At 40.4% G+C, this 15,592-nt stretch overlaps 1 protein-coding gene across 1 annotated transcript in view; it reads left to right on the top strand.

Annotated features, from left to right (window-relative positions):
- The window catches only part of PPP2R3A (protein phosphatase 2 regulatory subunit B''alpha), a 96,058-nt gene extending 86,195 nt beyond the window's left edge, over positions 1-9,863 (top strand). The window contains exons 12-14 of the mRNA XM_049775921.1: positions 921-1,039; positions 2,009-2,115; positions 9,635-9,863. Coding sequence (XP_049631878.1) covers positions 921-1,039; positions 2,009-2,115; positions 9,635-9,761 — 353 coding nt within the window. The 3' untranslated portion in view covers positions 9,762-9,863. The remainder of the gene's footprint in view (positions 1-920; positions 1,040-2,008; positions 2,116-9,634) is intronic.
- Positions 9,864-15,592: the final 5,729 nt, after the last annotated feature.

Here is a 15,592-nt window from a genome sequence, read left to right as displayed (position 1 = left end):
TCCCCCAAGCCAGGCGCAATTTCTGAGCTCATAGCCAGGAGTAACCCCTGAGCGTCACCGAGTGTGGCCCAAAAACTTAAAAAAAAAAAAAAAAAAAGTTAATTCTAGGGGCTGGAGAGATAGCATGGACGTAGGGCGTTTGCCTTAATATAAAAGAACAGTGGTTAGAATCCCGGCATTTCATATAGTCCCCCGAGCCTGCCAGAAGCAATTTCTGGGAATAGAGCCAGGAGGAACCCCTGAGCGCTGCCGGGTGTGACCCAACCCCCACCCAAAGTTAATTCTACACTTTAGGGTCAGAGAGATAGTACAGTGAGTAGGTGCCTTGCACATTGTAAACCTGTTTATCCTCAGCACCCCATATGGTCCCTGGAACCTTAACAAGAGTGAATCCTGAGCGCAGAGCTAAGAGGAAGTCCTAAACCAGGTGTCCCAAACCCAAAAAAAAAAAGTTTTTAATATAAACTTTTTTTTTGGTTTTTGGGTCACACCCGGCGGTGCTCAGGGGTTACTCCTGGCTGTCTGCTCAGAAATAGCTCCTGGCAGGCACGGGGGACCATATGGGACACCGGGATTCGAACCAACCACCTTAGGTCCTGGATCGGCTGCTTGCAAGGCAAACACCGCTGTGCTCTCTCTCCAGGCCCTAAACTTTTAGAAGAAAGTAAAACTTTGGGCGCTGGAAAGTACAGAAAGTAAGGCACATTCTTGCACATTGGTAACCTAGATGTCCATACCTGACATCTCATAATAATCCCCCAAGCACACCAGGACTAATTCCTGAGCACCACTGGGTATGGCCCAAATACTGAAAAAGAAAACCTTTATAATGAACATATACTCTTAAACTTCCAGTTTTATTTTTACTTACCAAAGTAAAACTTGGGAGAAACTTACTATATTTCTTCATTTTTATGTAGGCAAAATAACACTACGAGACTTGAAGAGATGCAGAATGGCTCACATCTTTTATGACACTTTCTTCAATTTGGAGAAGTACTTAGACCATGAACAGAGAGATCCCTTTGCAGTCCAGAAGGTAACTGTATGGTTTTTTTTGTGTGTGTTTTCTTTTTTGTTTTTGGGCCACATCCGGCGGTGCTCAGGGGTTACTCCTGGCTATCTGCTCAGAAATAGCTCCTGGCAGGCACGGGGGACCATATGGGACACCGGGATTCGAACCAACCACCTTTGGTCTTGGATCGGCTGCTTGCAAGGCAAACGCCTCTGTGCTATCTCTCCGGGCCCTAACTGTATGGTTTTAACTTTATGTTTAAAAGCTAAAATATTTGGAGCTGTATTATGTATAGTTGGATATTTTAAAAGATTTGGTGTCATCAGGGACTGGAGCGATAGCACAGAGGTAGGGTGTTGGCCTTGCACGCAGCCAATCCAGGATGGATTGAAAATTTGGGTTACTTTGACTTTAGCATCTTTTCTTTTTTTCTTTGGCCACACCTGGTGATGCTCAGGGGTTACTCCTAGCTATGTGCTCAGAAATAGTTTCTGACTTGGGGGACCATTTAGGACACCGGGGATCAAACCCAGATCCATCCTGGGTCAGCCGTGTGCAAGGCCAAATGCCCTATTGCTGTGCTATAGCTCCGGCTCTGACTTTAGCATCTTTTAATGTTTGTTTTTTGGGTCACACCCAGCAGCAGCAGCGCTCAGGGGTTCCTCCTGGCTCTACGCTCAGGAATGTTGCACTGGTGAAGGGGGGTGTTCTTTACATGACTGAAACCTAATCACAATCATATTTGTAATCAAGATGTTTAAATCAATAAAAAATATACTAAAAAAAATCACTCCTGGCAGGGGACCATATGGGATGTCGGGACTCAAACCACTGTCCTTCTGCATGCAAGGCAAATGCCTTACCTCCATGTTATCTCTCCGGCCCTTTAGCATCTTTTTTAACATGTCAAGATGTAACATTTTAAACAGGTTTTTTTTTCCCCCAGTAATATATAGTTTGCGATCTTATATTTTGTAATTTTCTTTCCTTCAGGATGTTGAAAATGACGGGCCTGAGCCCTCTGACTGGGATCGATTTGCCTCTGAGGAGTATGAAACTCTTGTTGCAGAGGAGTCTGCCCAAACACAACTCCAGGAGGGGTGAGTGTGTCTGCCTGGGCTTGTTGGACAGTCTAACAGGGTTACCAGAATTTCAGAAGTATTAAAACCACCTTAAAAAACCTACGCTGCGAGTTAGATGATTCAGTATAGAAGACTTACCTTGCATATATGAGGCCCTCAGTTCCATTCCTGACCCCATCTGGACTCCAATTTTTTCACTGAAATTGACCCCCAATTAGCAAGTCAGGAGTAACAACACCCAAGCACTTGCCAGGCATGATCCAAAAAAAATTTTTTTAGTAGGCTAGAAACTTAAGGAATAGTTCAAAGGGATGAAATATATACTGCGCATGTTGGAGTTCTGGTTCAATTGCTCGCATCACATGGTTACTGAGCACCAAGCTAGGAATATCCCCAGCCCCCTGCCCATATAGCACCACTCCAAAAAAGGGAAGGAAAAACAAGGCTAGTAATTCTCTGGGTTTGAAATCATTAAGTGATTTGGGCCAGAACAGTAAAGCAGGTAAGGTGCTTGCCTTGCACACAGCCAACCCAGGTTCAGTCCCTGGGATTCCATATGGTCCGAGTACCATCAGGAGTGATTCCTGAGTGTAGAGCCAGAGGTAATCTCTGAGCAGCACTGGGGGTAGTCAAAAGCAAAACAGGAGATGGGAGGAAGAAGCAAGAGCAGAGTACTATGCAGTACTCCATAGTGAAATGGATAAGTAGATACATAAAAACAAAAACACTCAGGGGCAGCAGTGGTGGCCCTAGAGGTAAGGCCTCTCTCTCTTGCAAGCGCTAGCCTAGGACCGACCACGGTTCGATCCCCCGGCGTCCCAAAATGTCCCCCAAGCCAGGAGCGATTTCTGAGCGCATGGCCAGGAATAACCCAAGCATCACCGGATGTGGCCCAAAAAAAAAAAAAAAAAAAAGAGAGAAAAACTCAGCAGTATCACCCTATGAGACTCACTACAACATTAAGAACACATCAGAATAAGTCTATGCACTCTATTTAGGAAAGTAGGACACTATAGTACTCATGAAGCAAGACAAGCCAGATAACTTGGAAATGAAAATAATTTTTCAATGAAAAACACAGCTAGTGAGTGGACTTAATAGTAGAATGGGCACAGCTGAAATTTTTTGATTAGTATATTAACTGTGATATAAAGATAAAGAAATTCTCAGACAGGGCAGTAAAAATAATAACCAATTAATTCCCAAAAATGTTAGCTATTTAAACAATAGTATTCTTTGGGAAAAGATCAGAAATATTTTCCAGATCAGGTATTATTTTAGACTTTGCAGGTTTCTATGGCAACTACTTAGCCCAGCCATTGTAATCTAAAAGCAGCCTTACGTAAAAGGTGAGCAAATAAATATAACTATATCCCAACAAAATTTGAAGACATAATTATTAAATGCATATCATTCCATATTACAAAATTCTTTTGACTTTTTTCCAAGTTTAAAAGTGCCACAGGTAAATTAATTTGAGAACTCAAAATGTACAATACTGGAATGGTTAAACCGTATATCTGTGTCATTATGCAAATTTGATTTCTGCTTCCCTTGTTGCTTGCCAGAGTCACACATACTTAGAAGTGCACCAGAGATCACTCTTAGTAGTGGTGCTCACCAGGGTGCACACTTGACAGCATCACATACTTGGTTGTGCTGCTGGAATCATACCCAGTGAAGTGGGGCAGCCCCTGGGATCAAAGTTTTGACCAATAGGTACACTTGCTTTGCATGTGGCCTCCCGAGGTTCAATCCCCAGCAAAATCCCATATGGTTCCCCAAGCCCACCAGGAGTTATTTCTGAGCAGAGCCAGAAATAACCCAAGCATCAAAAAAAAACAAACTTGTGGCCTCTCACCTGACAGGGAAGTGCTTTGCCAGTGAGGTATCCCTGGAGCCCTCTGCAAATATTTAAATTTGAGGAGAATATTAACTGGTTGACTGTGCTGATGAATTACAAGGTATTTTTCTCTGTATTGTCCTAAAGATCTTATCACACATTAATAAGAAGTTACTTTACTCCTTTATCTGTTAACAGAGGTATATGTGTCACTGAAGATGTTGAAAATAAAAATCTTCACCTAAAATCTACCGAGACAGCCTATCGTGTTATTTTGAATATATCATTCTAGCAGATCATTTGTTTTACAAAAATGTAATTCATACTAGTGTTTTGTAACCTACTTTAAGGGAAAAAGAGAAGCATCTATATCCTTAGACAGTATAAAAAGAAACTGACAGCAGTTAATGACCTTAAGCAAGGCTTTTTCACTTGATAGTGCTCAGACCATCAGTAACCAAGGAAGAGTCAGAATGACAAAGGTCTGCAGTCAGATGAAGAGGAGTGAGGAAGATGCAGAGATCAGCCCTATTGAAATTCGACCAGTGTGTCTGGATGCTTCTGCTAGACACCTGGCTGTCTTCTCATGTTGTGAGTGATAAGATAATGACATGTGGGTTAGGTCTCAGGGGAGAAGACCTCCAACAGCCACCGTTTGTAGAAAGTAATAGAAGATCAACAAAGGAAAGGTCCCTTTGCAGAATTTAATTGGTCATGGTCAAGATAAAACCAAACTTAATATTCCAAGGATTATTAAAGTTAGGGCTTCATTCAAGAAGAAACGGGTATTAGAATGAATCTAACCACCAACCAGAAATCACCAGACTAAAGGGAGAACAGAATAGTGCCAGAGAAAGAACACTCATGTTCTAGCTGCCACTTATCAGCTGAACAAGTTATCTGACTCTAAAGGTTCAATTTCAGAAGATAGAGCAAATGCCTTCCCAAGTGGTTGTGTAAATCAATAAACACGGACCCCAGTTTGAATTCTGGTATCCATATAGTCGTCCCCCAAGCGACTTCTGAGCGCAGAGCCAGGATTTCTGAGTGCTGCCGGGTGTGGTTAAAAGAAAAAAGCACAGAACAATACTAAATATATTCAATCCTTGCTCTGCCACTTAGTAACAGTGTAATCCAGACATATAGCCTCAATATTCTCTATACAGCGAAGATATTACCTGCTACACCATGCACCTTTTTGTTTTGTTTGTTGTTTTTGGGTCACACTCAGCAGCGCTCAGAGGTTACTCCTGGCTCTATGCTCAGAGATTGCTCCTGGCATGCTCAGGAGACCATATGGGATGCCGGGATTCGAACTACCAACCTTCTGCATGCAAGGCATGTCTTATCTCCATGCTATTTCTCTGGCCCCCATCACTTTTAAGGATATAAATAAAATGTGTGTGGTATCTTTATATTATATATGTAGGCATGTGCCAATGTTGCCAATAAACAGACCTTATTGAAGTCATTTCTCCATGCTGGCTATATTGCATAGCCTTTCTGAACAAGAATTTAGTCTCTGACTACCTACTTTGTTCTCTGTATTTCCAGGACTGCACATCACAGAGCATAGGAAATACCTGTTACATGAACTGTGCCTTTTTGCTGAGTAATTTAACACAATTTAGTTTATAGATGCCCAAAACAGGATTGTTTTAGAATATGGGCTTCTCAAGGGCAGCACCAGAGAGACTAGTAGGAAGACCTTCAGCATGTGCTTACTGAGGAACAAAGGCAGAATAGTCCAGCAGTTTCCCTTACTAAAAGGTAAACTACAGGAGCTGACAACTTGACTCCTGAGGGTCATAACCAGCCAGGGAGAATGCACAAAGGGCTGGAGCACAAGCTTGCATGTTCAAGCCCAGATTCAATTCCCAGCACAACACGGGTGTGAGGTTGTATTGTGAATTGTCACATGAATAAAAAAAAGTGATTATAGCATACACATTGGTTTATAATTTAACTAAAACAATGATAAGTGGTGTTTGGTCAGTAGCCAGAATAAAACAAAGTCAATCAATTTAAATAAATGTGTCATCTACATAAAGATAACTGTATATTAAATTTCTAGTTGGCATTCACAAGTTGTCTACAAAAACTTAAAAATTCCACATAAATTTTTTAAAATAGAGTACTAAAGAATACTCCAGGGGGCCAGAGCAGTGGCACAAGCAATAGGATATCTACCTTGCACGCACTAACCTAGGATGGACCGCAGTTCGATTCCCCAGAGTTCCATATGGTCCCTCAAACCAGCCCCTACTCCATCCCACCACAAAAAATTGGGCCAGAGAACTAGTACAGCAAGTAGGGGATGTGACAGCTGACCTGTTTGGTTCTCAGCACCACATATGGTCCCCCCCCCCTTGAGAAGTGATGATCCCTTAATGCAGCCAGGATTAAGCCATATGCATTAAGTAGCAAAAAAAATTTAAAAATACAATTTATGCAGTCAGAAATATGGTACAGCTGTGCTAGGGTACTTGTCTTGTACATAGATGTGCCCCTCCCCCAATCTTTTGCTAGATTAGTGAAAGTGCAAGAATAGAAGCCTAGAGATAAAGGAAGCCATTAGATCCTAGCTTAAATAAAGGTGGGAATTGGGAACACTTTAAATGACACCTCATTGGGCCGGAGAGATAGCAATGGAGGTAAGGCGTTTGCCTTTCATGCACATCATTGGTTTGAATCCCGGCATCCCATACAATCCCCCGTACCTGCCAGGAGCAATTTCTGAGCATGGAGCCAGGAGTGACCCCTCAGTGCTGCCGGGTATGACCCAAAACCAAAAATAAATAAATGACACCTCATATTAAAAAGTGAGCACAAGTGGGCTGGAGCGATAGCACAGCAGATAGCACAGCAGTTAGGATATCTGCCTTGCATACAGCAGACCCAGGTTCAATCCCAGGATCTCATATGGTTCTCCAAGCCTACTAGGAGTAATTTCTGAGCACAGAGCCAGAAGTAACCTCTGAGCAGCACCACTGAGTGTGACCAAAAAAATAAAGTTAGAACAAGTCAACCAAAGGGGGAAGGACACTGCAGGCCATTGAGAACTGTACAATGGGGGCCAGAGAGATGGCATGGAGGTAAGGCCTTGCATGCAGGACAGTGGTTCGAATCCTGGCATCCCATATGGTCCCGAGACTACCAGGAATGATTTCTGAGCATAGAGCTAGGAGTAACCCGAGCGCCACTGGTTGTGACCAAAATGAGAAATGTGTACAACAACATAGGTACTAAGAATAAGAACATAACCCATCTGACAAAGTAAGATGTATGGCAAGTGAAGGCAAGGAAACTCATCAGAAAACTTGGATTTAGTGAGAGAAGTAGGATGACTGTCTCAAATACAGGCTGGGGGTAGGGGAGGAAAAAGGGGAGGGGGGGCATTGGTGGTGGAAATGTTGCACTGGTGAAGGGTTGTTCTTTTTTGTAACTGAAACCCAACTACAAACATGTTTGTATTTTGAAAAAAAAAAAAAAACTGGATTTAATTAATCCAAGCAAGCATGGTAGTAATGGGAAAGAGTAGGCAAGACTATATACCTCTGTAGTCTAAGAGGCTGGTCTGATTTGAAGGAAGAAGGGATAAATAAATAGGCTTCTGGCCTTGAGTGGATAGGTGATAGTGATATTCACTAAAATATTAAAGAACCAGCAATGTAGAAAACACAAGTTCAGGTTTGTATATAGCAGAGCTGGCATAAAGGAAAAACCAATAGGCAGCTGCATACATGTTCTCTAGCTTAGGGGTTTTGGGGAAGGGGCTACAACAGGTAGGTACTTGCCTTGCAAGTGGTTGAACCAGGCTCCATTCTTGGTTTCCCATATGGTCCCCCAAGCCTGCCAGAGGTGATTCCTGACCACAGAGCCAGAATTAACCCGTTGTCCTCTGGGTATGGCTCATAAAAAAACAGAGAAGGGTTGTTGAGCTGGAGCTACAGTGTAGCTTGCCTTGCACACAGCTGAACCAGTGAACCAGGTTACATGTCAGGCTTACCATGTGCCCCCCCCAAGCCCACCAAGAATGATTGCTGAATCAGAATAAGCCAGCGGAACCATCAAGTGTGGCTCAAAAACAAACCAACACACAGTCTGTACCTCAAGATTTAGAACCTTGACAAGGGAACAAGTAGGACTCAAGAGAAAGATAAGGAAGCCAGGAAGGTGGCGCTAGAGGTAAGGTGTTTGCCTTGCAAGCGCTAGCTAGTAGGATGGACCACGGTTGGATCACCCGGCGTCCCATATGGTCCCCCCAAGCCAGGAGCGACTTCTGAGCGCATAGCCAGGAGTAACCCCTGAGCATCAAACGGGGGTGGCCCAAAAACAAGAGAGAGGGAGAGGGAGAGGGGGGGAGGGGGGAGAGAGAGAAAGAGAGAGAGAGAGAAAGAGAGAGAGAGAGAGAGAGAGAGAGAGAGAGAGAGAGAGAGAGAGAGAGAGAGAGAGAGAGAGAGAGAGAGAAACTGCTCAGAAAAATACAAAATAACTTAGTTCAAGGCCAAAGAGATAGCATATTTGAATCCTGGCATCCCATATGGTCCCCCAAGCCTATCAGGAGTGATTTCTCAGCATAGAGTCAGGAGGAACCCGAGCACTGCTGGGTCTGACCCAAAAACAAAAACAAAAACCAAGTAACTTAGTTCAACCCTAGGAAGCACTGACATTGAAGGAGAACAAGAGTTAATTTTATATTGAGTTAATTCTGTTAACTAGGTGCTATCTCAAACATACTAAGTTTTGAAGCCTGGAACCACCCTATTTTGACAATTATGCCTTTAGGTATCTATGTATTGGGCAGGGGAGATGAATATGACAATTATGCCTTTAGGTATCTATGTATTGGGCAGGGGAGATGAATAAAATCATTCCCAGTTGAAATCAAAGTCTCTAGAGTACTGACAAGAGATTCTAGGAGCTGGGGAAGTATCTAAAAGGACAGAGGCAAAGAGCACATGGGAAGCCTGTATTTTCAGCACTCATATATAACCTCCAAAACTAATTTAAGAAGTCTAGCAGCCATCACTCATCCCCAGGTGGTTAAAATATTTTTGTCCCCTCTATCTAAATAGACCCCTGAGGTAGTCTGGAGGATATAAATGAATATATTACAGTATCTCTAAAGAAGAGCAAGCAGAGAGAATTTGCTGTGTAATTTGACTAAAAATTGGAAGGAAAATTAGAAACAAGCATTACTCTGCCTTCTCTACATCTGCACATTAAAATGTACCCGGGGGTCATGGGAACCCAACTTGAATTGAGCCAAGTGTTTTCAGGATTAAAGACTCATCAGTGAATTCATTTCAGAACTCACTTTAGGGCCCTCGCACCATCTCTAAAACTTAGTGTCACACATAATGCTCACAAATTCACATCCCCACCAGTGATTCAGGAAAGCTTGACACAACATTTTCAACCAGTGTGTCTGGTTGGGGGGTGGGGAGCCCACAAACCCAGTGGTGTCCAGTACCTACTCCAGGCTCTGCTCTGGAACTACCAGCCTCTTGAGTTAGTACTCTGGTCAAATTTTTTGAACAGGGTGGATGATACGTTTTCTAAGCAATTGTCATTTAACTCCACAGAATATTCTAGCAAACCAGTCTTCAGTCTTGAAGTTGTAGTATAGACTTATTTTTCTGCGTTCAAATTCTGGCTAGAAATCAGTAATTCACTTTTTCTTTCTTTTAGCTCCTTTGAAGATTATGAAACAGAAGAAACTGCCTCTCTCTCTGAATTTGGAAACAAAAGCAATAAAATAGCAACTTCAAGTGTTTCAGAGAAATGTGGAAAGCTTCAGTCAGTAGATGAAGAGTAGCTGGCCAGTGTCAACATATAATTTTTTTTCTTGTGGAGGTACTGCAACTTGCATATTGCTGGAAGCTTTGGTTTCGGCAAGTGTGCATCTGTACTACAAACTGTAAAATGTTGTTAAATGCTAAGTTTGGATACTGTTTGAGAGATTCTTCCATTTTGGATACTGTTTGAGAGATTCTTCCATTTTGCCTCAACCATAACAAGCTTTTTCTTGAAATCAGTTAGAATGTACTTCACCTACCAAAATCTTTAAATAATCTTCAAATCTTCAACCCTAGATGTACCAAGATCTCTTGAAGACACCCCCAAGCAGTTCTCTGCAGAGAAATGGCAGCTGCCTTTGCTGCCCAGCAATCCTGAGGCCCCACAAGACTCCTGTGGAGCTAAGAGACATCTTCATTTGCAGAAAACTGAGTCAAGTAATTCTGGAACTTAAAAAAGGGCCTTCAGAAAAGACTTAATAAAAGCACTGCCAAAACATCTCAGAGACTTCCTTTAATTTTATGTGTACTGGAGTTCAAAGATCTGGAACTTACTTGGTTTAATGTAGTTTCACAATGACCTGCCAAACTGCTAGTCCCTTTACAACCTCAGGTATTGTAACCACTGGGCCTTCCACAACCTTGCTGCAAGCTCTGAATGATAAGAAAAACAAGTATAGAAGTTGACTAATACTTAAATTTCTTTAACTCAGTTAGCACTAATCTCTAGTTGATACCCCAGCCATACTTCCTATCAGAATGCCTACTTGTTTAAACGTTATAAGAAAATTCTTATTAAACCTTTATCACTGAACGTTAAAATTAACCCAGTAATTGTAAACTAAACATACTTACTTCATGCTGAAATAAACTTATTCAAAATATTCTGTTCTGCTCATAATTTATAATTGAAGAAAACTGTGAGGCTACTTAAAAGAAACTCATGTTTAGTTGTAAATGGGTTTCTTATAAAAGTCTCCATTTTCCAGAAATCTATAATGCAACCAAATCCTATATTACCCTTGGAAATAAGCTATTATTTAGGAAAGATATTTCTGATTATGCAAGAAACCAACCTAAAAAACTTTACTTTATTTACCCTTATTTCTTTTTAACCACAAGTCCTAAATGTCAGAATAGCTTCCTTCATGACCTCACTTGATACCCTTGCTGGTGTGAAGGCCAAACACTGAAATAATCAAATCTTGAGCTATGTTAGATAGAAAAGAGAAAATACTATCATATATTGATAAAGGCAATACTAGCAATTCAGTATCCTCCCAATTTCCTGTCACTGCCTTCATGATCAAAATGTTAACTCTTTATAGAAAGTGATTAACTATTAAAACTAGTAAGAAATAAAAGCTTAAAAAGTGACTAAATGTCTAACCTACATGAAAGCACATAAATACTCCAGTAAATTATACAGGGCTAACAGTATTTGTGTAGTACATGACATTTACCAGGTACCTGACCAAGAAAGAAAAGCTGTTTATTTTCAAAAAGTTTTAAAAATGTTTTTAAAAAGTCACATATAGGGTTGGAAATCAGTACAGTGATTACAGTCTTGTCTTGTACAAGGTCAACTTGGGTTCCATCCCCAGCATCCTATAAGTCCCAAAGCCCACCAGGAGTGATTCCTGCATGCAGAACTATGAGTAAAACCCACCAGATATGACCCCAAAACCAAAAAATAAAAGGAGTCACATATAAATTAAGGATCTTGTTATTCCTAATTATTTCTAACTCGGTAAAAATTAAAACTAAAATTCAATTTGTCTACCTTTCTTTACTGTCAGGCTTTTTAATTTTAAACCTTTTCTTTTCATTAAAGTATTCCCTCTTTTACTTTGCTCAGTATTTCACTTCCAACTTCTCATAAAGTACAGCTACCAGTGTCATTCCATCTAAAATAAGCCTAGTTTGATTTAATCTAAAAGTATCTCTAGACTTAATGTGTCATTGTATTCTTAGCAAGAAATATTAAGAAATCTGAATTCTAAAGAACTAAGATAGTAAAATACTAGATTTTTATGGTAAAGATCATACTGAATGTAATTAGTACTGTCCAGATGGAAAGTTCAAGTTGTTCAAATATCCCAGCTCACTTGCTTAGTTAACAGCTATCATGCATGATCTTAATGCTATTCTATGAAAAGTGACTTTAAGGGGCCGGAGAGATAGCATGGAGGTAAGGCTTTTGCCTTTCATGCAGGTCATTGGTTTGAATCCAGGCCTCCCATGTGGTCCCGAACCTGTCAGGAGCAATTTCTGAGCGTGGAGCCAGGAGTAACCCCTGAGCGCTGCTGGGTGTGACCCAAAAACCAAAAACAAAAAAAGAAAAGTGACTTTCATAGAATAACAATTACCAAGGTAAACAACCCATAAAATTCTGTGTATTATCCCTTTCTTACCTATGACTATACATTGTTAAAGGTGTTTATAAAACTCGATTGATCATATAAGGTAAGTCATTTGATCAACTTTTGGAAATGTTAAGTGTGTTGTTTGGGTGAAAAATGCATGACTTAACTTTTTATTTTTCCCTTATTTTCAAAACAATAAAGACAAGTAATCAAATATGGATTACTTTTACTCAAATAATTGTCTTTAGTTTTAATCACACTTGCAACTAATTTTTGAAGGAAAAATCTTAAACAAGCTTTGAGTTTTAAAGAGGATGTAGGGCTGAAATGAATAAGTGCTCAACAGTTTGCTTTGCATGGGATGCCTGGGTTTGATCCCCAATACCACATGATCCCAAGCACCAATGGGAATGAACTCCAAAATTAAAAATACTCACTTTGAACCATGGGGAAGCTATAGAGATAGATCTGGAAATTATTTACTTTAGGACCAATATTTGGGAGGGGACTCAGGAGAATTGATGTATTATATCCAAAATGGTTTTCTTGTTGTTGGGGTTTTGTTTGTTTTTGTATTTTGCTTTTGGGTCACACCCAGTGATGCTCAGGGGTTATCCTGACTCTACGGTCAGAATCGCTCCTAGCTAGGGGGACCACATGGGATACCGAGGGATCAAACTAAACTCCATCCTAAATCAGCCCCTGCAAGGCAAACTCCCGACCACTGTACCATCTCCTCCGGCCCCCTTAATGTATTCTTTTAAAAAGAATGTGTAGTTGTTAAGAGTACCAAAAGTAAGTATGCAAAGGCTCAAGGGGCTGGAATACATGCTTTACAAGCCTAGTTTCAATGCCCAGTACCTTCAATACCCCAAACAAGGTATGCTTCCTTATGCCCATAAAAAGAAATAAATGGCTCAGTGGAAAAGCACATGCTATGTACTGGTATGCCTGAGCCTGGAGTTTAATCCCCATCAGAGAAATTGGGGGATAGAGAGTTAAGAGAGAAGGGAAAAGGAAATGGGTGAGGGAAGAGAGAAAAGCACTGAAAAGGAATTATCCTAGAACCATACATACTACAACTGGGAAGAAATGAAGCTAACCAAAAAAGAACTCTTTAAAAAAACTTCTATCACTTGGGGCAAGAGCAACAGCACAGCAGTAGGGCATTTGCCATGCACGTGGCTGACCCAGGGTGGACCTGGGTTCGATCCTCAGCATCCCCTACGGTCCTCCAAGCTAGGAGCAATTTCTGAGCGCATAGCCAGGTATAATCCCTGAGTGTCGCGGGTGTGGCCCCCCCAAAAAAACCTCTATCACTTGAGGGCCAGGGCAACAGTGCAGTAAGGGCCTTGAATGTAGCTGACCCAAGTTCAATTCACCCCATTTCGTCCACAGAGCACCACCACGTATAACCTCAGAATTCTCTAGAGCCAGGAGTGACCCCTGAGCACAGACAGCATAGTGACCTCCACCCATCCCTACCTACCCCCCAAAAACCTCTACCACTTAAAATAATCATTTGAATTCAAAAGGTTAATGATGATGTCATATTAAATGTTGTGTTACCATTTTGGTGGTTCCAAATCCTAAGGAAATCCAGTCACTTCTGTAATAAAAATGCACTGATCTGTACTCCTACATAATTCATGGTATAAGAAAAAACAATGCAAATATCAAAGCACTATAATTAGTTATTACTCTTCCCAAATATAAATATAAGCATTCTAAGCATGCTTTCCCAAACTCCTAAGTATTCTACAACATAGAATTAAAAAACTAACATTTATTGATAGATTTAAAGTTATAATACAGATTTCCAAAAAAGGTGGCAGTGAGAATACCAGCATAAAAAAGAGAAACGTGTGCTAAAAACAACCTGAATTCATCATTGCAATATTACATAAGAATCAAGGCCCTCACATACTGATTTTCACTTTGTCTATATTGCCAACCTCCCATGCATCATCAAAACACAATTCTAAAATCATCAAACTGGGGAAGCAATAAAGTACCTTGTGAATTTTAAGACTGGTAGGAAAGTTTGGGAGATATGCAAAATATACCTAATCATGTTTACAATCTTATTTCTAATCACTTTTCAAGTGATTCTTAGTGAATAAAGAACAGATTTACAAATTTATATAGCAGGGTATCTGGGTTCAACACAAAACTATTACAAACTTGAGGCGAATACATATTTCAGAAGACTGTTAACACTTAAGAGGAATTAAAATTCAAAAACTTTGAAAGCAAATAAAGACAAGACAACTAAGAAGCATTTTCCACCATTTACTCTTGTTATCAAAAATAGTTCAACTCTTCTTGCAAAACAAAAACAAAATAGTACATACTGGACACATACATCACATTTTTCTTCCTATGGCTTTAGCCCACCCCCACCCCACCAAAAAGACCAAAAGAAAAAAAAGTTCAATAAAAAAGCCCAACAACAACAAAAACAACTCTACCTGACCACATTTCACAGAAAATGACACCAATATACACTACAAAACAAAAGGAGGTGTCATCTGCTCTGTGTCCAACGGTTTCTTCTCCGTGTCTTGTATTAGGCGAGTAACCATCATTGAACATGCTGTGTGCCAAATCAAAACATAACTTCAACATATGCCAGGTCTCATGAGAGATGGTGAACGTAGTAGAAATTGTAATTTTCCAGCAGTATTTTTCTTTAAATAAGCACTGTCAAAGCAGCAACTCTTAAGGTCATTTTTTTTTACAACCTAGTCAGTCCTTGTTTTGTGTGGACTGTGCTCTTTCAAGCAACTGACTAGATTTCCCTTCAACAAAATGTGACTCACTTGTCTTCCCCATAGGAAGAAATGCACTGAAATTGAAACATAGTTTGTGCTTTACATGCAAAAAAGCATTCTAAAGAAATTCTTTGTAGCTTCAAGCCTACCCAAATGCACAAGACATTCATGAAGACATTAGGCCTCTATTTTTCAAAAAAGCCTTCTTATAGCACCCTAAAAAAATTAAGGGGAGCATATTCAAAATAAAGTGGCAAATTAATCAAGAAAGAAAAAAATCTAAGTGAACAATGGCAATATGTATAATGCATAAATCTGGATACATTTGGGGCATTATTCCAAAATAATTTTAAATCCCAATTTTTCTCCTTTTTTGTGGTTTTTAGGTCACACCCAGCAGTGCTCAGGGGTTATTCCTGGTTCCATGCTCAGAAATTGCTCCTGGCAGGCACGGGGGACCATATGGGACGCCAGGATTCGAACCGATGACCTTCTGCATGAAGGGCAAACGCCTTACCTCCATGCTATCTCTCCGCCCCTAAATCCCAATTTCTAATTAAAACAATTTAATAATTGTCATCTATAGTCTAAATTACCTTCAGAATAAAACTGCTCTTCTCCACTTCATTTATTAGAACATTGCTCACAGTGAAGGATTTCAAATTTTCCCCTAGAAATAAGTCAAGACTTAACTCATCTAGAAGAGTTCTG

Source organism: Suncus etruscus, chromosome 6 (assembly GCF_024139225.1).
Source record: "Suncus etruscus isolate mSunEtr1 chromosome 6, mSunEtr1.pri.cur, whole genome shotgun sequence".
In the NCBI taxonomy this organism is placed as follows: domain Eukaryota; kingdom Metazoa; phylum Chordata; class Mammalia; order Eulipotyphla; family Soricidae; genus Suncus; species Suncus etruscus.
Note: the sequence above shows the minus strand (reverse complement) of the source record. Positions and strands in the feature narration are given on the sequence as shown.